This window comes from Anopheles aquasalis, chromosome 3 (assembly GCF_943734665.1).
Source record: "Anopheles aquasalis chromosome 3, idAnoAquaMG_Q_19, whole genome shotgun sequence".
NCBI classification, from domain to species: domain Eukaryota; kingdom Metazoa; phylum Arthropoda; class Insecta; order Diptera; family Culicidae; genus Anopheles; species Anopheles aquasalis.
Window position 1 is genome coordinate 25,556,596 of NC_064878.1, and position 21,883 is coordinate 25,578,478.

At 48.0% G+C, this 21,883-nt stretch overlaps 3 protein-coding genes across 3 annotated transcripts in view; 1 reads left to right on the forward strand and 2 right to left on the reverse strand.

Annotated features, from left to right (window-relative positions):
• LOC126577739 (sperm-associated antigen 1) overlaps nt 1-938 on the forward strand; it is a 1,434-nt gene extending 496 nt beyond the window's left edge. The window contains exons 1-3 of the mRNA XM_050239601.1: nt 1-270; nt 348-475; nt 540-938. The exon at nt 1-270 is cut by the window's left edge and continues 496 nt beyond it. Of these exons, the coding sequence (XP_050095558.1) occupies nt 1-270; nt 348-475; nt 540-929 (788 nt within the window). The 3' untranslated portion in view covers nt 930-938. The remainder of the gene's footprint in view (nt 271-347; nt 476-539) is intronic.
• Nucleotides 939-1,021: 83 nt separating this feature from the next.
• Nucleotides 1,022-3,488, reverse strand: LOC126574477 (fatty acyl-CoA reductase 1-like). Its single transcript, XM_050234701.1, has 6 exons — nt 3,258-3,488; nt 2,430-2,561; nt 1,769-2,340; nt 1,537-1,674; nt 1,352-1,468; nt 1,022-1,283 (listed from the first exon to the last, which is right to left on the reverse strand). The coding sequence occupies exons 1-6, from the start codon at nt 3,459-3,461 to the stop codon at nt 1,022-1,024; spliced, it is 1,425 nt and encodes a 474-aa protein (XP_050090658.1). The 5' UTR covers nt 3,462-3,488.
• A 971-nt stretch (nt 3,489-4,459) lies between these two features.
• On the reverse strand, nt 4,460-7,670 carry LOC126577738 (protein O-mannosyltransferase 1). Its single transcript, XM_050239600.1, has 4 exons — nt 7,127-7,670; nt 6,879-7,044; nt 6,388-6,523; nt 4,460-6,317 (listed from the first exon to the last, which is right to left on the reverse strand). The coding sequence occupies exons 1-4, from the start codon at nt 7,468-7,470 to the stop codon at nt 4,576-4,578; spliced, it is 2,388 nt and encodes a 795-aa protein (XP_050095557.1). The 5' UTR covers nt 7,471-7,670; the 3' UTR covers nt 4,460-4,575.
• Nucleotides 7,671-21,883: the final 14,213 nt, after the last annotated feature.

The following is a 21,883-nucleotide window of genomic DNA, read 5'->3' on the forward strand; positions in this document are numbered from 1 at the left end:
AGATGGATCTGGACGAGGAACGTCACCGGGAGTTTGTGCTGTTGCAGAACCAAAAGAATGCCGCTGCGAGTGCTGCGGCACCGAAAATTATTGAACTGGTACCGGAACCCAAGCTGTCGGAGCAGGAGAAGCAGGTACTGGCGGGGAAGATGCGTGAGAAGGGGAATGATTTCTTTCGCGCCAAAGAGTACAGTGAAGCCGCCGATGAGTATGGCAAAAGTTTGGACATTCTGCCGACGGCTACTTGCTTTAACAATCGCGCGATGGCATGTAAGTAGTTTCAGCAGCTTCTAACATTACTCCGTAATGGCATCTAGTAGCTGATGAAGGAATGCTTCCAAATTCAGATATTAAACTGCACCGCTACAAAGAAGCAATAGCCGACTGCGATCAATGTCTCTCCCGTGAACCGGAGAACGTAAAGGCTCTCCTGCGGAAAGGCCAAGCCTTGCTGGCAAGTGATAACCGGCGTGAGGTAGGTACAGGGTGTGCGATAAACTCTAACTCCAATCAAGGACATCAATCTTCTCATCCAACAGGCATATCGAGTGTTTTGTGTGGCACTGAAGCACGACCCTAGCAACAAGGTGGCACTCAGCAATACCGCTCAGCTACGGAACCAACTACCCGATCTACCGCCACCGAACGCAATCCGGATGACCATCGAAGAGGTCAGCAGCAGCAGCAGCAGCAGCAGCAGCAACACTTTGGCTGACGAAATCGATTTCAGCGCTCTCATCAAACCGAAAAGGCTGATCAAGGATCGGCTCCCCGAGGCGCTCAAGCGGCTGCAGACGGACGCGAGCAACTTCATTCGCCATGCCGCTCAAGAGCGAGAAGCGGCAGCCGAAGAACCGGTTATATCGTTGGATATCGATCGTCCAAGATCTCACCAGCACCGCCGACGGCCACTCATCGAGGAACTGTAACGCGGGGAATCTCCTGTTTCGCTGTGCGATTAGAGTCGTTTAAAGATTGGTGAACTTTATTACAATAAATCATAGAAAACCCCGTGAACAATTCATGATCCGCGCTCCGATTTACACACAGTTTGACGCTTGAGTTCGCACCGGTGTATGGCAGCCGCGACACCGGGGGCGAAGGACCGAAAGTATTCTTTCCAATCGAGCGTGTCCACATCGAACGGTAGCAGCCGCTTCTCGTTCACCGAGAGTGCGCTCCAGACGGTGCGGATGTTATCGTTCGCCGCAGTCCAGGATCGACAGCGGAAGTAGCTGGTCGCTTCATCTAAGTTAATCACACGCTTCAAGAAGACGTAATTCCTGTGTGATAAAAGCAGTGAGTGTGATTAATGGAGAAGGCAACACTAGGTGCGCTACGGACGTCATACTTTTTGCTCTTTCCGGCCAGCATGCTGAAAAGGTCCGCTATGATCGCTTGCAGCAGTAACCAGTAGATGATCAGCTGTCTGATCCACACGGATGAGGTGATCGGTGAGGCATATCGACTACAGGGAAGAGTTCAATTGTCGGATGACGGTTGTTTGATTGCACGAAAATGCCCATCGACACTTACCCAAATATCCGGGCAACGGTTGTTTGCAATCCAGCCACAACAAGACTCCCGACGTCACGATTGTAGAGCGGATTTCCCTGGGAAACATAATTGTAAACGCGAACCGGAGGCTCTGCATTTCCCATCAACTTTCGCGAGCTGGTCAGTAGTAGGTCAACGGAAGTGGAAGGAAGTGAAATTCGAGAAACTCTAGCTCAGGCTTCCCAGGTCCCAGCTCAGCTCACCAACTCACCTTCGCGCATTATCCCAACCGACGGCCAGTAGCGCATTGACACAGTAATCCACCGGTATGACATCTAGCGAAACGTCCTCCTTACCTCGTATCCAGTAGAGCAGACCGCGGCATGCGGGCACCACCATACCGGCCGCACCATTGAAATTGTCCACCCACCCGGGCACCGGTTCCCGGTACGCGTTCGAGACGATCGGTGGCCGGAAGATGGCGATCGGTAGATGGGCGAACTGGTGCCGGATCATCACTTCGGCGCACCGCTTGCTCAAGGTGTAGCTATTCGGCATCGGTCCCAGGATGAGCGGTTTCAGGTGGGCCTTCTCTTCGGCACTGAGAAAGCGGAACACGTTCAGAATGTTCTCGTACCCACCGAACGGTAGGTCCTCGTAGATGTGCTCTTCAATGTGCGCCCGGTGGCAGTTGGAGTAGAACGTGGACACGTGCACGATCGAGCGGACGCCCGGGAACCGGCTCGCCAGCTGGAACAGCTTACGCGACGACAGGACGTTCGTGTTGATCGCTGTTTCGATGTCTTCGTTGAACTTTACGGATGCCATCACGTTGAACACGATCTGACACGGGATGGAAAGGGAGAAGAACCGTTTGTCCGAATGTTAGAATTTGTGATAAGAAGCATGTTTTTTCTGGTACTGGTACAGACCTGTACTTCCGCTGTCAACAGTCGCTGGTGTTCGGCTGAGATAACGGCATCGGATTGAAAATCGACTTCAATCGGTATTACCTTGGCCAGGATGTTGTCCGCGTCGGTGGTTGCTCTGATTTTGCTGAATATCTGTTGAGCCGAGAATTATAGAGCAAAATTAAACCGTAATCTTTTTCCCAGACCTACAAGCTACGCTTGAAGCTGATAATAATGTGATCGATTAGAATTTGGTTCAATAAAGCCGATTAGTCGTAGCTAAAAATAAAAAAAAATTTACATATTTTTTCAACCTATTTTGCAATTCAGTCCCACCCAATCCGTGGGTTTTTGGGTTCGGAATTCAGGATGTCGTTTTCCGGAGTCTGCAAAACAGTCGCGCCCTCGCCAAAGGGTCATCTCGACTAGACGTCCCGGAATTTCTGAACAATCAATGTAAAACAGAACTGGTTTGGCAGGTTTCTCACGTTGTAACAAAAGTAAAACTGGTTTATCCTATCAAATTAATGAAATACTTTGCATAATTAGGTTACACGATGGGCAGTGAAGATTTCACTATCACCCATCGCGTAGCGCTCTTGGATCACTTGGGATCATCTATCACGTGTACTGTATACGATCCGCAAATGAGAAACCATGTGCCATGATCGCAATTGGAATGCTTTTTTTTACATGAATTTTTACATCTCTTCCTTGATCTTCAGATAATTGTATTGATGAATGGAGGATAGATCCTTCAAAAGAATTTCACAACTACTTTCATCTCAGCCACTGATCCCCCTTCACTGACACCTTCACCACCCGAAGTAGCACATTCATCTCACTAACCGCATCGTCCAGCATCTCCTTCAACCGATCGCCAACCGCTGTGCTGCGCTTTTCCCGAATCAGCAGGTACACCTTGCGCACCTCGAAGCACCGCAGCAGCTTTTCCAGCAACACCTTGCCGATGAAGCCCGTTCCGCCGGTTATCAGTATGGTGGAGTTTTTGTAAAACTCCACTACGCCACTTTCCACACCGCAATCACCCATCCTTAGTCCTTTTAGATGAACTGCACACGAATTAGCGCTTTACTTAATCACCACTCGACACGTGCGCTTCTGTTCACCATGAACTCCAACCGGCGAATGAAGCGGTTGCCAGTGTGGCGGAGCCATCTTATAGGTTCTTATAGCGTTCTTCCCGTGCCATATGGATGGCACGTACTACCTAATTCCAAATAACCTGTATCGTGCCTGATGCTAATTTCGTGTGTTTTTTTTGTGTTGTGTCCCTTTGGCCCATCCTCGAGATTGTTCCGTGAGTCAGCATTGGTTGGCTGATTGGCTGGACTTTGTGCTCCGAATCCAGCTGAAGATGTCGCTACTCGGAGCGGATCCCACGCGCTTGGATTAAGGTTCGCCCAGCAAAGGGTCCTTAAGAGGACACTTGAACATATATCCGATCCGTCCAGCAACCGCGACGTGCGCCTATGACGCATTCGACCAACACTGATCTTCGACAACCTAAACAATCTTATCGAGCAAGATAAGTGTTTACGCCGCAAACCTGTACCAGTACTTGGTGGAGGGAGGGGATTGTTTGAAGCCCGAAATCCCACATACCTACGCGTTGAAGTCAGATTTGTTTTCGGGGATCAACACCTCCGGTGCGTTTTGTGTTTGATTTGTCTCCCGCTTTTCTTTGTTTTGGGTTGGGTTTTTGCTGCCACCTGGCTGCTGCTGATGCTGTTGCTACCGTTTGCTGATCTGCCTACATACCGGAAAGTCAAGCAGCCGGAAAGGGAACCACACGAACCTCTCCGCACCACCGTACACAGTTCTTGTCATCGGTTGTCAGGCGGTGGTCTTGCGCACTTCACCTTGAAACAACGGCAAGTTCACCACCACGCGGGGACTTCCATCTTCAGCAGTTCGAGTGAGTCCGTCGAGTGCCACCTCAAGATGTCCATCGCGAGGTGCGCTCGATCGCCAAATAATTTGGAAGTTTTCGTTTCTTTTTTTTTTTTGTTCAAAAATCCAAAAGGAAAGCAATGCTTTATTTGCTGTATCGCCAACAGAGAGTATTTTCGGGTAAAATAGGTACGAATCTCAACGTTATACTATCGAGTGCTACAAGTCACAACAAGTGCCGGGACCTGGCCTTCTAGGGCTTATGGACGATCAGATCCCACGTATCCTTAAGCCGCAACTCGAGCACATCATCCGCCGACAGGGCCGTCATACCGTAGCTCAGCACGCTGTAGCGACGGAAAAAGTACAGTACACCGGTAAACCACACGCCAACCAGGGCCCCGAACAGTGCAGGAACGCTGGGCCGGCTAACAAACTTCCGCAGCACCATCCGCGTGTGATCGATCGTGAAGCAGAGCAACAGTATCTTAAACAGCAACGCCGGCAAATAGTTGTACAGGAACAGTGTACGCTCGACAAAGAAATACGGCAAATAGTGCAACAGATAGCCAACGAGCAGGATTTCACCTCCCGCCCGGAACCGATCCCATTCGGCCGGTTCCAGATCGTAAAACTGACGCCGTCGACGGATGAGATAGAACACGAACAAACCGACGTACAGGGCGATCGCGGCCGTGGCCGAATACCACACGACCACATTACCGAGCAAATGAATCTGCGCATTCGACTCCGCATCAATCCAGTACGCGATTCCCTTATCCATCAGTGGCCACTCGTGCGGTTCCGACGAGTACATGTGTCCCTCAACCTTATCCGCGTGCAGCAACATCTTCATCTGCAACTCGTAGAACTTATTCCAAAACGACAACCGCGTCCGCTCCGTCGGTATCATCTCCGTCGTCAGCAACTTGTTCAGCACCTCCTTCTTGTCAGCGTGCTGCGTGTACCGGTGCTCCTCCACATTCCAAATCGTATCGATCGTATACTGACGCCGATCAGCGGCCACCTCGAACTGATTGTAACCCCAGTCCGGCAACTGTTCGCCCGTAAACTTGAGCGCCGCCGTCGTATTAACGTGTATGAAGCGAACCTGCGAAGTGATTGCGTACCACTTCCCACTCGATTCCTTACTATTCAGGATCTCCACCTTCCACAGCAAATTCGCCGGCATCGAGATGTTGTAGTCGATGTAGCACGACACCTCCTGACACAGGGCCGACATCGGAGAGGCGACATCGTGCGTATTCAGTGCCCGGCTCGTCACACCGTGCACCAGCTGCACAATGTCCCCGTTCTCGATGTAATCCGGTTCCTCGCCCACCATCAGACCCTCCTTTTCCGGTCGCTTCACAATCCACCAATTGTTCACGTCCTTAAACCCGTAACAGGTGACCTGCTGCTGGTGGCTCGAACCACGCCCGTCCGCGTACTTGATCGGATAGACGTGTGGATGCGAATGGAGCCAGCAGACGCGCCCGTGCGTGTGCTTTAGGGTGATCTGTGAACCGTGCTGGATGCGCAGTGGTTGACCGCGGGTAATCGACGCCAAGCCACCCTCCAGCGATGCCTGGAATGCACTCGTCATCACCGTATCATGCGGGCCCGCCTTGTAAAGGGTGGCAAAATGGACGTAGAAGCAACCGAGATAGATGGCTGCCGATACGGACAGGACGAGTGTGGCCATTGCGAGCACTTTCAGCGTAAGGTAGATGCTGGAGCGACGGCGATCGGGTAACTCCTGCCAAACGTGACGTCCGATCATGTAGATCGCGAGAAGGTAGCTGTAGAAACCGACGAACTTGACGCAAACGGCTGCCGTTAGGGAGATGGACGCGATCGTGCCTTGGGTCCACCAGCGGCCACTGAATGGGGTGGCCTGGAGGAACTTTAGGATCGCCAGAATGCCAAGTGCCGCAAAGAACAACAGAATCGATTCAACGAGGATGAAGCGCGAGTGCGTGAGGAGCGCATTATCTGTCATGGAAATTTTAAAGACGCGAATGAGAAATGATTTTGCGAAGGAGAAGATGAAGAGTTTACTCACCAAAAATGATCAGCAGTCCACCGAGTAAGCTAATCCCCTGGCCGAGCTTCAGCTGGCGCAGTATCGAGTAGACGATCGGTGCCAGCAAACTCCCGCATAGCGCCGGTACGAAGCGTAGCGCAAAAACAGGAACGGACTGGAAATGGTATGCAGACAGAACAGGATCTTCATTAATCTTCAGCTTCTCCTTATTACGAGAGTGATCTTTGGACTCTCGGCAATGACATTTCTCGGTTGCCTCCCAAAGTAACTAGAAAGGCGCGCTTCGGATGAAATTAGACGCCCCATTGTGCACGGGTTTGCGGTAACGGCCACCGTACAGTCACCTCGCACAAGGTGAGCAAGTTTTCGTTAACCACCACGGTAAACAGTGCCACCGTGTAAGGTTGAGCGGTTGCGCGATCGCCGCGACATCTTCACTTTCATCCCATGCGCTCCCCCCCGAGAAACTGGTTCCTTGAGGGTAGCGGGCCGTGCCGCACGCAACTTACCGCATCGTACTCGCTGCCGATTTTCGGAAACTCAAAGTTCCCACTGTAACCCGCAGTTCCGGCTGCGCCTGCTATCAGTAGCTTGCCGAGCGGTGGATGCTGATCGAAGTAGAAGGTGTTTTTGAGGTAGAGCGAGACGAACTTTCCAAAGTGTATCTCGTCGAAGCTGAAAGAGAGGCGAGCGTTCGAAGTGACAATGGGACTACTGCCACGGTTCGCAGTAGGCGATGGTTCGTTTGGAAACTTACACAACACCCCCGGGGTGACCGATGCGATAGAATCGTGTTAGGAAGGAGAGCAAAAACAGACCAACGGTGGCACCGTTGAACTGCAGATTGACCGTAACACTGAACCGATCATCCTCGGCGCCGCGTTCGTCCTTTTCTGGTTTGCTGGTGGATCGTTCGCGCTCTTTCACGTCATCTGCATGCTTCTTGCTTCTCGAGGGTTCGTCGCTTGCTGGTTGATGTCTTTCGTTGCTCGAAAGGTCTTCCGTTGATTTGCACCGTTCCTCGGTGGTTTCCTCGCTCTTTGGTGGCTTTTTTTGCTGTGCTTTACGGTTGCGCACTGTACCACCTTCGATCGTCTCCATCGTTGCACACTGCTTGCGATGATCGCAACACCAAGTAAACGAACTAGCTTCACAGACCTCGCTGCCTTTTGTCCATCCGAAAGGTTGCGTTTTACGCAATCACGCAGCCTCGCAGTGAGTCGTGAGGTGGTTGTGTAGGTTGGCGGCAGTACGGCGTGCAGACACACGCGATCAGCACGATCGTGCGATCATTTGTAGACTGAAAATTTTCGGGGCGAATGATGAGCCACCTAAATGGAGGAAGGTATAGGTAGCGCAATACCGCAAAAGGAAGGCGCGACAAAATGTCAACGCGGGAGAGCTTTCGTGAAAGCTTCGTTTTTTTGGGGAGATCACAGTAAATATTTGGATTTCAGAAATTGTTGTTAATATTTTCTGGTAATGAAAATTAAAATGAACTACCACAATAACGATCGACTATTTCTTTGTCGAGAATTCTTAAAAGGCTTTTGATGAAGTTCGAAAAAAAATCTCCAATTTGATACTGTCCCTTGAATTTTAAATCGTGACTATTTTTTATAGATCTAGCGATTAATTAATTAAAAAATGTAGAGATTTCGAAGCGACTCCCTAAATATCAACTCCGTTTGCATAACATTAGGCGCACTCGGGGGATGATCTGTTCAGGGTAGCACCTCGCGCAGTCACACACCTGTACCCCTCGCTGAGCTTCTCGCCCCGATACACATACACCCACACCTTGTGGCACACGTACCACGCTCGCACACAGACACTCGCGTACGTTCGATCGAGCGAGCGCGCGTGTTGATCATCACACAAATGATCTCTCGGTTCGCCTGTGGCTCCGGGGTTCGTTGTTTCATTCGCTTTCGGTTTGTGCACGGGTTCAGAGGCATCGCGTACGCCATACGGGGGCCACGGACTCGCGGACGTGCGGACAAACCACTCCACGGGTGATCGCGACCGATCGGCGGGTTTTTCCTTTATTTTCTGTTTCTCTTTCGGTGTGTTCTCCGTTGTTCGATCATCACAAAAGTGTCCTGTGTGTGCGCGTGTTCTTGCTAGTTGTCTTTGGTTTGAATCAAGCCAAAGTCTCGTGAAAATCATTCAAATTATGCTCCCCACTCGTGTGACAGTGGTGGGTGGCTAGGTGCTGCTGATGCTGCTCGCTCCTTGGCAGCTTTCTAGCCCTAGTGTACGCGACGTGATCGTACGTTCGTTTGTATGTGTTTGCTCTCTGAGTGCGGGTGTCTGTGCAGAAGAGGTGGTGGTGCGAGGATTGCGGAAAACGTCAAAAAAACGTTTGTCGCGAAACGATCGTGCTTGCGCTAGCTAGTGCGAGTGCGAGTGCGAGAGGAAAAAGGTGAGTTCCGTGGCGATCGTTGGAGTAAGTGGGAGGACCGACAGAAACAGAAAGGTCCGCCACAACCCGCTCCGCAGCACCTCCGCGTTGTGCTGTGTGTCTGTTGTTTTGTTTTGTAGCCGTGCCGTGCCGTGCGCGTTGTTGCGTTCTGTCGAGCGTCCACCGTCTGCTTCTTCTTCAATCATCCACCACCGGGGGGCGGCGGTCGCTGACCAAATGTGGGGTGAAAATAGCCAATCGCACCAGCACAAACAGCAGTGGAAGGGGGGCCGGGAATGTGAAATTTATGAAAGGAATTCCTCGCCTCGCGTTCCTCGCACTCCAACTCCAAACGGCAGCAGCAAATGTCGCGATCGCTGTGATTAGGTTTTTGGTGTTTTCTTCTTCTCTTCCCAAAAAGTATAAAAAAAAGCTCGTGCTATTTCGAGGGAGGAATTTTTACTGTTTGCTCTGTCTGTGTCTGTGCTGGCACTGGTGCTAGTGTTGCTGTGCCGTCTCTCTCATGAACAATGGATTTTGTTTTCTTTTTATCCATGCTTCTACTCGCGCGACTCGATCGTCGTTGGGCAATCACACCACACCGTGCAGCGTGCTGTTGCTTCCTGCTGCTGCTGCTGCTGCTGCTGCCGTTGTGAATGTTGTTATGTGGCGGAACAGTGAACGGAGTATGCGTGTGCCTCGCACTCACACAGCATACTAAGATCGTCTCATGGTGGATGGCAAATGGTGGAACGAGAAACGCGAAAAATATGCAAATCCCCCCCCAGGGGGGACCGCGCGGCAGTTCTTGACGATCGTCCCATCTCCGTCAAGGTCCTCCCCTGGCAACCCCGCTTCAGACATTGTTTTGAAGGAATGGTGCATTACGATCGATCGAGTCGTTTGTCCGCTGTTGCTGCGCTTGTCGGAGTCTTGATAAAGTCGCGTTATCTAATGCGCTGCATGGCGAATTGTGGTGCTGGCTTAGTCTGGCTAAGCTTGCTTTGTTTTCATTATATCACGTGCCGTAGCTGCGATTCGATGCACACACAGCTCAAGCTGTCCGTGAGGCGCACGACGGTACGCGGTGCACGAAAGAGTTAAGCGAGCCGCAAAGCGACGAACCTCATTTTTATGTTTTTAGTTTTCATTTCAATTAACGTTGGCCTGACCGTTGTTAGTGGTCAGTGGTGCAGTGGTGTATGGAGCACTTTTTTTTCGCGATAAACTTCTTAGATAGAGAGAGAGAGGACGCTCGACAAAAAGATTGTCCTCAATTATTGGGCTGAACTGGGCGACCAGCAGCGTCTGTTTTGCTGTTGCACGTTCCTCGACGGGGGCGCTGGTACACCTAAGTACACACTGGAGCACCATACAGCATCACCGATGAGGGAAGGTGGATGTCAGTGACACCAACACACGGTTGTAGTTCATAAAAAAAAAGACTAGAAGCAACTCAGCCTCTGCTCAGACGTTCTCTTCTCGTGACGATTCTGAGCGCAATGACTGTCTAGCTTTAATGATTGCTCTGTTGCTGTTGCTGGTGGTGCGGTGGTTGGCTTGACCTCAATCGGGGAGTGCTGGTGATGAGTGGCGGGTTATGAGTTGAAAGTGCTACTCCATCCTAGGCCGATTCAGGTGACTGAGTTGTCGGCGCCGTTATCTGGGACGCCTCCCGGGGGTTCAGGCGAACGGTACTCTTGAGGCGAAATTGATCGTTAGAGGCACGCGTGCGCTCGCATCGATTCGGCCCATTTGGGCTCAATGATGATCGCAGGATATTGGCACGAACGAAGAGCTCACTCGATGCTCTAAATCTTCTTCAAACAAGCTGCCAGTTAAGCAACGCCTGGAGACGGATCGACTGATGCAATGCACTTTGTCACGTGCAATTAGCTGCATTGGTTGCATCACAAAACCCTTCTTCTTCTCGGATGGCTGTGCGGGTTCCAGAGCGCTTCAGCGATTGGCTCACCTTTAATCGTCTGTGCGCGGTCCCTGGAGGCACCCCTTGCCTGGGGGGGGGGGGGGGGGGGGGCTGACTGCACGAAAAGGGCAATTGAGCATGGTAATCGTTTGCTAATGCGATGCGCCGGAGGAACGATGCAGAGGAAGCGCTCTGTCTAGAAGGAGTGGCAATCGAACGGTGAAGCAATCGCGACTCACTTACTGGCAGCGAGCGAGAGGCTAAAGGGGACAAGAGTAACACAATCAACCAGCCAGCCAGCCTCCATGCGGTGGAAACGATCGATTAGAGATTACCCGTCCCGTTTTCGAGGAGTCCCAGAAGCGACGAAACAGGTTGTGGTCGGTCGCCAGGTTTGAGTTCTCGAGGCATCCAAGAGGAATGTTGCATCCACGTCCCCGCCTCGTCGTGAAGATGCTACAGCTACCAGCCAGCGTTATCTGTCTCCCGCTGTCCAACCGTTCCGTTTCGTCTTCGTTCGTGCTCCAAGAGCCAAACTTTTTCGGGTTTAAAAATAACCGATTGCAACACTGTTGTGCCACGAAACCGCCACGATGGTGGCGTGTTGCTCGCTCGATGCCACGCACAGTGATGCACAGCGTGCTGGAGGATGAAAACAATCCCTTCCCTTCTCCACGATCATGGCGATGGTGATCAAAAATGTAAATTTGGCGGGTATGTGGTGGTCAGGTTATTTGTGGCGTTTTTTTTTTGGGTTTAAAAGATTAATGCCGGCTTAGAATGTGTTGTTTGTTATAAACTGATCTCAGATCGATGCGATAGGTGTGTATTGGAAGCGTCGAGATTGCGCATTAACCGGATGTTAAACGCTGCAAGCTTCGGCTTCGTTTGTTAAAATAAAATATGAAAAATAATGTCAAGGAAATATGTTTGGTGCAGACATAACAAACGGGATTAATAGAAAAGATAATTAGACAGGAGATATATTTTTCACTGCCCTGTTTTACGCAGCATCTTGAAAGTATTAAAAGTTCCAAAACAAATGAAGTTGTTTTCAATTCAATACATGTTTCACAGAACAGATGAACTTAAAATGCCAAAATAATTGTCAAAATGTGGACAATCATGTGGAAAACGAATGTGTTATGGAAAAAAAAAACATTCATAAACCATTTTTAAATACTAGTATATTTTCTCTTATCCACGGAAAAAAAAACAATTTTACATATTGCACTCTATATGGGCCTTTCCTGCCCGCAGCACATAGATAAACGAAGAGAGTACCATCACGTGACCGAGAACCATCTTTCGCGATGCAGAAATTTACTCTTGTTTAATCATCAATCGGTGATTTGCAATGTTTCGCTGATAAGTAACGAAGCACGGAAAAATAATGATAATTAACACATGACGAGTTTAAAGCGTCCTGCATATGCGGTGCATTCACGGTTGCTTTGATTAAGTTAACGTGTCTCAAGAGCTTTGAAATATATACACAGACACCGAATATTTGAAATAAATCGAAGTAACCTAGCCAAGGATTACCATCCCCATACCGTGTTCTGATTCTCTTCTTATCGAACATCTGCTAGCATATCCGTTAATATGAACCAGTTCCATCTATTTACTATCCTCAGTACACTACGTTCAACATGCATTAATCCTCTCGCTTGTTATTAATCCTTTCAATTGATTTTATTTTCAGATTTTATCAAGATTCCTGCTGCTACCATAACATTGGATTAAATCGGACCAATCCAATCACCGTTTCACCAACCGGAGACGAACCATTTTAGGGCCACCATTTTTGCAGCGTCAGTTAGAAGTGGCTCGGTGGAACGAGGAGAGAGCAAATTTCCCTCCTCATTCAACGCGAGAGTGAAGTGAAACGTGAGTAAGCCAGCAACCAACAAGCAGCAGCTGGTGTATCGTGCACGTGGTTGTGCATCGTGTCCGCCGTACCACACATGGTACACGTGTACCTCGACCACGGCACGCAAAAGTAACAAAATATCAAAATCAAACATCGTGTACCATCGTGTGCGCTGCCGGTGCACCGGTGAAGATACGGGACGGGAGGTGGTGCTTGTGGCGGAGTTGTGTTGGCGAAAGCTTACGCCAAACGCGGGATCTCTTCAGCGCATTCGCCAACGATCTACGCGTTCGGTTGTGACGGTTTTGTGAGGTGACTCTGAGAGATTGGATTCGGATCGTCGTACTCGCAGCCATCACCGCCGCTGCTGCTGTTGCTGCTGCTGCAGCAAGTGAAAAGTGAAAATTCATCAATACCTCTGGCTGCTGCCAAAGTGTTTCATTTTGCAATCCAGTGTTCAAGCAGAAGAGAAGAGGAAAAGTGCCTTGTACAGCCCTTTGCAACTCAGCAGCAAAGTTTCCAACGAAACAGACAGACAGGTGATCGTGTTTGGTTCTGTCTGTCGTGGATCGTGGATCACGTTTTCCTCCCTCAACGAGAGTAATCATTGAACGTCGGTGCGTCTGGGTAATGTGAAAGTGGTAGTGGTGATGCTGACGTGACGAACCGCTGTCTTCGGGATGATCTGTCCGTTTCGCAAAAAAAAAAAGGTGTAGTAACAAGGATACAAGTCGGTCGTCTGGGTGTTTGGTGAGGAAAGTGCTCAACACCGGCGTGCTCAAGTGCCCAGTTGGAGTGAAAGAGGTGCGTGTTTGTGGGTGGGTTGGGTGGGTGGTGTATGTGAAGCAACACCATCGATCATCGATCAGCGCATCGCGAGGAGCAGGACATCACGAGACACGGGATTATGGATAGCGGTTGCGGCGATCGATGCCGTCGTCGAACCGAGCGGACACAATGAGCAACGGTACGGCGAGCGGCACTGGAGATGCGGACAGTTTGGTATGTTCTTTCGTTTACGCTGGACACCTTTCCCCCCGTCCCTTTTAGGGTTTCTATTTCCGAACAAGCTCAAATCGTGCGGCCCCGGAATGTTGTAGGTGTTTGAATCAAGTAGCAGCGGTTTCTCTCGTACACTGGCATGTTGTTAATGCGTTATGATCAGTAACATTCAATGGTACTTTGATCAATTGATCAAATCAACGGATGTTTTCGCCAACTATGTTATAGAGAATCTACATGGTCTGTCGCAAAGTAAACAGGACTTTTTGCATAGGAAAATTTCTGGTGGCGCTTTCTTAATATGGATATTGTTGTTTGAAAGGTGCATCTTTGAGCGACTTTCAGTCCAATTTTCATGGCATTTGGTCGTCTAGAAGCAAAGTTATTGAATTAAAATGACAGTATGTTTTTGTTATCGGTACAAAAATGATAATTAAACAAAAAACCAATATCAAGTTTAGCTTTTAAACTCGGTAAAACGTTTCGCTTACTGATGCAAAAAGTGTTTGGTGATGATTGTCTATCCCGTGGCAGATTTTAAGAGTGGTATACGCATTTTAAAACCGTTCGTAACGATGACATTCATGTCAACTAAGCCAGGATCGAGATTACAGCTGGGAGCATCGAAAGAAACGCGGAATTTTATCAAAATTGACCAAACAACCGGCCAAACAATGGTTTGCCATATATATATATATAAATCTTGGTGTTATGAAGCGTTTAATGCATAGCATTTGTCGCATTAGGCAAGAATATCGTTGAAAAGGGAGTTGGCACATGTTGCGTCGATAATGCGCTGCCTCATCGCTCAACGCTCACCTCCGTTTTTTTTACCAAAAACTGCATTTTATCGAAAAATCCTTCCCCGTAATCACCTGATCTGGTTTCTTGTGGCTTTTAAGTATTCGGGAAACTTCATTTGTGGATGAAAGGAAAACATTATGCTGACATTTTGACCATTCAGAAAACTTGTACCGACCACCCAAACATACCATCACTTTATGCGCTATAACTTTGCTTTTACAGGACCATATGCTATGAAATTTTGACTGAAAGTCCCTCAAAGATGCAGCTTTCAAACAAAAATACTCACATTAGGATAGCGCCACCAGAAATTTGTCTATGTAAAAAGTCCTATTTACATGTCCATAATACATTTAACTGTCATTATCTTTTAAATCTACAGAAGACACTCTGTTTGTTGTAGGATTTTCTGCGAGCAAATGTTTACCAAGTTTGATTAGGAAATGCCATTGTTGTGATAGCAATCTCTAAAGTATTTAATATGATACCAACTGCAAGAACGACTTTATTTTAAAGGGTAAATTAAAAATTCATCGAAGATTTTCAGCATAATCTATTTAAATGAAATTCATCTCCTCGCAATAAATGCTCCATTGTCAATCTATCTCCGCCAAAAAAGTGTAACACTTTCCGTGGAAAATGTGTTGTGGAAAAACCCACTAAACCACTGACTGAACCTCAGAAAACCAAACAGACCCTTTCTGGCTGCCCTAGCACCCGGTAAATCGAACAATTGCCTTTAGTTGACAATTGCAACTTCACTGCTTTGAGAACTCACTCTGTCGCAGACGTAATGCAACACTCCCGTGCAACTGTACACCTCGTCCCCCCACCGGGGCTCGTCTGCACTGCCACCACCGGTTGAAGGTTAAAATTTGAAAATTACTCCACACCACACAAACCGCCGACGTTTGCATTCCACGTTGGACCACGGCTACCACGTCGACGTGTTGTGTCTTGAGATGCCCCAAACCACCACGTGCCGGTCGCTTGTTGGTGGGAGGTCACCTTCGATGAGACTTTTCGACGCAGGTCATTGTGCCGTTCGACAGCGCACTGTGGATCGGTGAGAACTGGCGCCCCTCCTGGCGGTCGCCAACATTGATGGATGGATCTCATCGACCATTGTTTTGACGTGGGATGGGCAACGATTTTCCCAGCTTTTCGTCTAGATTTTGGTTCGTCCCTTGGATCTCCATCCAGTGTGTCTTCACACTACCACTCTAAAAGGGTGATAAATGGGAATTTGATAATTTTCGGGAGTAAAGGCGCTGCTGCTGATGCTGCTGCTGATGCCGATCTGACACATGATACGTTGATGGCGAGAATTTCGTCATACTGGGGACACGTCATAAACAACCGCAAGCTAACTGAGTGAGCTTCTCGTACACAAAGTAGCGATCGATGTTACGCGAAAGTTCCAGTCGAATCAAAGACATCAAATTATCATGCCCCTACGCAGCACTAGACTAGAGATGACTGCCTGGCATCTGGTGACACGACGTGCGACGCTAAATTGTCCAGAATTCCTCACCTCTTTCTGGGTTGCCACCTCCCTGCCAACGAGACCGATTAGACTCTGTCCACGACTCTCCACGAATCGAAAGGCAATTCGTTCGCCAAATTCGTGACGGTACGCACTGGAATGCGCGAAATGCTAGCCCACAGTTCCAGCATGGACCCCTCCAGGTTTCTAGAGAATCGTCTTCATCGACGAACAGCAACACTCTTTCTCTCTCGCACTCGAGACAGCGCACGATCGCTCACGATCGAACGGCGTATCGGGTGATTGCGTAGCGTTGCGAAGCGCCACCACCACATTCCTTCCACCATTATTCGCCACATCAAGGGGTTTGTGAGGGTGGCTTAACCGAAAATCATTGCACCGTGTGGCTGCGGCTGCGTGACCTACATATCAGCGAACAAAAAAAAACGGCCCGGCTTCATCCAACTCCGAAATCGCGCGCTGGTGGAGCTGGTGAAGCGTGAAGAAAGTCAAGGTGATGATGGCCGGCGCATCGTGCAGGGGAGCTCCAAGTAGAGGGTAGCTCTCGCTCGCAACTTAGAAGCTAAGCACAGGGCACAGACCAGCAGATCTTGCGCCCCAGTAATTCTCTTTCCCAGTCTCTTTATACCCATTTTTTTCAAGGCAACACTGACGAATCAGCGAATGACATTTTCAAGTTGACAGCCACGATCATAACCGCCACGCTGCTTGTTGCAAAATGGCAGCGAAAAATGCATTTTTTTTGTAAAATAAGTCTCTTCTGTCTCTTTGGTGCATTGGTGTCTTGCTCGTTGGTGGTTCGTTCGCAGCTCTGGCGATCCATCAGCCCCCATCTGGTGATTCAGCAATCAGCCGATTGCAGCAACAACCTGAGGCCGTCTCAGGGACCACCACGGGCCACAGCAAAAGGTGTAGGCGAGCCGTTCTTTCGGCTCTCTGTCACCGTGCCAGAGATCACGCGCAAAGTTTCCGAAGAGACAATTCGCCATTAAAACCTGCGTCTCTCGCTGAGGTACGATGTAATATCACGCGACTATCGGCTTACAGGCCAGGCGACCTCGTAGCGAATCGAAAAGAGTGAAGACAACCCACGAAACACCGCGATAGGGCGAGCGGGCGAGCGGGCGATCGTGGCGGACGAGTGGCCAAGACCACCCAACACCCAAGGTTCGACGATTCAAATCCGATGCCGTGTGGAATTCGTTTCACTTTCTAATGCGTCTAATGGTGGTGGCCTTGGAATTTCATGTACGCTCGACCGTCCATACGTACACACGTAGCCACCAGGCGAAGGCGACCTGGCATGGTATGGCAGAGTAAAAATCTGCCAGCCGCAGGTGCCGCCGGTGCCGGAATAAACGGAATTATAATGGAGTTTGATCGGTCCAGTGAAAGTGTGTGCGCGCTGCTGGAGTCGTCGATCAATTTCTGATGGATGCCTTTGTTATTGTTTTTCCCTGGGTCCGTTTTCCATCAGCCCAAAAATCACGCGTGCACTACGATCGGGTCCCAAAAAGGCTGGTGGAAAGCGAAAGAGCGCTTCTGTCTTCTGTGGATGATCAGCAGTATGTGCCGTGGTTATAATGAGCGATCTGTTCGGCTGTGGCTGAATGTTTGACTTAGGATGCTAATGAGCCATTAGCTAACCGTTATAGACACGGCTATGCAACAATGTGTGGATCGGGAACTTTCTTTTTAATTTGATCATGAACATTTTAAGAGTATATCGTGATACTCTTGAGTTCGGTGTCTGCATACTGATTTGGGCTTTTCGTGTTTAACCCTCGGTTGGGCACCCGGCGTTTACCCCTTCGTTGGGCACCCGGGTAGCCGGGTACCCCACTTATGTGCATTGCATTGTTATGTTCTTGTATCATCGTTTGTAGCAGTTTTATGATAAAAATGGTGTTCTAGAACTAATTTAAGAGTCTTCGGAACGTATTTTTCTTTAAAAATCAAAACAAAATCCAATAAAAACAATAAAAATAATGAACACAACGCATTTATACCCCTTCGTACGGTCATTCTCTACCGCGTACGTCGTAAAGCAAGCAATAAGATCGTAAAGTGATCGAATTTTCCAGCAAATATGTTATTGAAATTATTGATTTCTTCGAATAAATCAGATTTGAATTGTCATAAGGCACTTTTGAGTCATAAACAATTGAGTTAATTGGGCACAATTGAGCTACGAGATCAGACCAGTTGCTACATGGCGCGTTCAGAACGTAATGAGAATTGATTTTTCTGACAAAACGGTTTGAGATAACGTGTTTAATTTTGTACGATAAGGTAGAGGAAGGTTTTTGCTATCAATCGCATTTTATTTCGTTCGGCTATGTCAAACTGAATGAAAAAGGGACGATTTTTCGTGAACCATGTTTTTAGTTGATGTAACACCGTAGAATGTCTCCTTTCTATGGACCATTGGTGTGGCGCGGATCACCCGGATCTTCAGAAAAACATTCCGTTGGTGCCAGTAATTCATCAAGTTCGCGTGCTCTGTACCAGGAAAGAGGTCCGCGATGATCCGGGCTGTGGTCCATAGAAAGGGGGCGTTCTACGATGTTACATCAATTAAAAACATGGTTCACGAAAAATCGTCCCATTTTCTTTCAGTTTGTCATAGCCGAATGAAATAAAGTGTGTTGAATAGCTAAATCCTTTCTCTACGTTGGCGTTAAAAGTTCAATACCTTATCTCAAAACGTTTCGACAGGAAAAATCCAGTCTCATCACTTTCTGAACGCACCATGTATATTGGTCTCTGTGGTCTACGAAAATGCCGCCTAAACCCTTTTTGTTGAAGAGTAGTGTATGATTTACTCAAATGTTAATAAAGTTACACTATTAGAAACATTTTTAATCAGTTTGAGAAATAATATATAATTTCAATTGCACATAAAAGGTTTCAAAATAAGTTGATTATTTTTCTCCTATTGCTCGTTGAAAAACTCAAACGTAATGAAATTTTCATCAAAATATTGTAGTTTACCTAATTAACAATTAATAAACACGTCAACATGGATAAATGTTGATAAAAAGTATTGTTTTGTGTTTATAAACATAGCCCATGTGCATAGCCAACGTATGGGGTACCCGGGTACCCGGGTGCCACTGGGCGGGTGTTAATTTCATCGGCCCATAATTACCTTTAAATATGAGATATCAAAACAATTCAAAAGCGAATTCGGTGTGAAATGAGTTGTACTTTGGGGATCCGGAGTTTCGTAAAAAAATATTCACGGGAAGGCATTCATTTTTTCGTTGAAACTTGAAATGGGTACCCGGGTGCCCAACCGAGGGTTAAAGGAACATTTAAAAAATTCGTCTGCTGGACTTTAAAACTAGAATTCTTTCCTTTGCAGTGGAAATTTCGAAACTAGAAACAGTTACATAAAAACATCGCCATCGTGCCATATGTTGAATCTGTTTTGAGAACAAATGACTTATTTGCAACCGTTAGTAGTTGCTTGTAGGCCGGGCAAATTGCATGGGAATATGAAAATCATCATTTTCATTCAAATTTGAATTTAGAAATTTAAATTCGCCCCCGTCCCCGGGCTCAGTTTGCAGTTCGTGTCGTGGTGTCGCGGTTCAATGACGCTTTGGGATCCAAGGGTACAAAACAGTTTCAGCTGAAATCACAACGAGTGACGTGGTGCCATTTGTGTAAACAGTTTGCCACCAAAAGAGGCTCATGAGCACACGCCTCCAACAAGACATTGTAGCGGTCTACCACTTGAGCGAACCATTCTCATGTTCCGCTGTTGCATATTCAGTAGTACAACTAGGTGCGCAATTGTTTGGTCCTATAAGCGAGTTTCGAAAGAGCTCTATAAGAGTGTAGCCAGTTTTTGTTGCAACTGCAAGCAAATGTGTTGGATTACGGACTTGTATAATACTAAAGTGACAACAGCTGTTAATAGTAGACATGATTTTTAGGGAAAATACGACGAAAAGTCCAACTCGCGAACCCCATCACGCAGGTAATTGACAGAATGAGAACTGCCAACACGCTCTTAGAGAGTCCTGAAGGTCGTTTCCATGCTTCCAGTTTTAACTAAAGCCGATTCGCGGAAGGAGAACACACTGAGTTTAACCTTGAGAGGCTTGATAGTTTTACTACGTAGATTTATGACTTGATTTGCTGTTCCTTTGGCAAACACATTAACGCGGATGGTGTTGAGGGACATCAGATCACAAAGATATGCAAATGTCAAGAAACAAAGAGATGTTATAGCAGATTAAATGGGCCGTTTGAATCGTCAGTTTGCTAGTTCTTGTTTGTAGGAACCTTTAAAAAACTACATTTAGAAGTTTACTCATGTTTGCAATTAAGATATCAGATTCTAAAATTGGTCTATTCAAATCCCTTTATTGAGGGGTATTCTAGATATTTATCGGCTTTTAATTATGGATATCTTGTACTTGTTTGAGGATCCAAATGACTCAGGTTGACCCAATACAGTCAGAGCTGGACTATCGATCAAGTATAGAATGTAGCTGAGACAAAGCTACAATATTAGCGACGTTTATGGATATTCAACAATCCGCTCCTCATTCAAACCTTCAAAACAAACAATAACAAACACCTCTCACGTTTACTATCAACGGATGATATCACAATGCGGATTTTACTTGTAATCCCTTCTACGCTTCTGAAGGTGCTTGCGATATCTTATCAGCAGATAGTTCCCTAAAAGGTTTACGAAAGGTATCGACTGCGTGCACGTGTTGCGCAGTACTAAGCTGCATTTTATCCGCACCTTCAGCTACTGCTCTTCCTACCGTTGCCTTGAATTGATCTTCATTCCCCGGTAGTGATCCAGCGTTTTCTCAAATTTCCGATTGAAAGGAACCAATTATAAATCAGCCCCTTCTTTCGGGTGGGGAACCTCTTCAATCAGAGGATATTAATTAAAGATTGGAGTCAAGAGTGTGCCAGAATTGTGGGACACAACAAAAAAGGGCAATCTTCGCATTCCCGCCGGCCCACCCCACAAGGCCATTCGCTGGTAATTGAAATTACAATCGAAAGTATGAAAGCACACCAGCATCGGCGCCACAGCAACTGTCCGGTCATTAAGCTGATCGAGTGCCATCACAACAAATCCCAGCACACACATGCAAGGCCTCGGACCCCTGAGCAAACATATCACGTGCACCCCAAACCAAGAGTTGTTAATGTGTCGTCTTCGGTCTCGGTATGTGCGGTACGTGCGATCCCTCCCCGGGTAGGGGGGCTTGCATCCGTTCCCCAAGCGCCTGCGCGCGCGCGCGTGAACAAAAACAGGTTCCGAAAGAAACTTTCCCAAAAGAAACCCTCCCGGTCCCTGGCGTTGGAACGGTGCCGAAAACATGAGAAATAGCAAATTTGAAATCTGTTACTCCGGTCTACTTTCGTCCGGTCTAATAGCACGTCTCGGGCACGGCGTCTCGCGCACCTCGCGACTGATCGTTATTATTGGCGTGCCGGGGTATGGGCCATACGTCCACCACGAGCACACCTCGTTAGTTTAGCATCGCTGGACAGCAACGCGTTGCAGTGCACGGGCGCAGCGGCCTAGCAACGCAACATAAAATTAGCAAAGCATGCTCTGGGATTAAAGGAAAAAAAAACGGCGCACCAATAACCGTTGCCCAATCAATAGGCCCAGTGATCAATAGACGCTCGCAGCACTTGGTCAATTGTCCAATAGAGGAAAAGGGGGAGAGAGTGAGGGGGCTCTCTTCATCTCGCTTTCTTTCCTGGTAGCTCGCATCGAATGCTGTCTTATTTTTTTCCCCAAAAATTCCATTGCTTTGGCGAGGAAGCAGCGATCGAGTGCTGGTGCTGCTGATGATGAAAGGGTGTTCCATCCTTCTTCAAATCCCAAAAAACGGCCCACATCCGGCGGGTCACACGCCACCTAGTGCTTTGAGAGAGAAACTACCGTCATCATCAACAAACCAATCGGGCACCGCAGCTCGCCACCAGCCACCATGGATCGGAAGG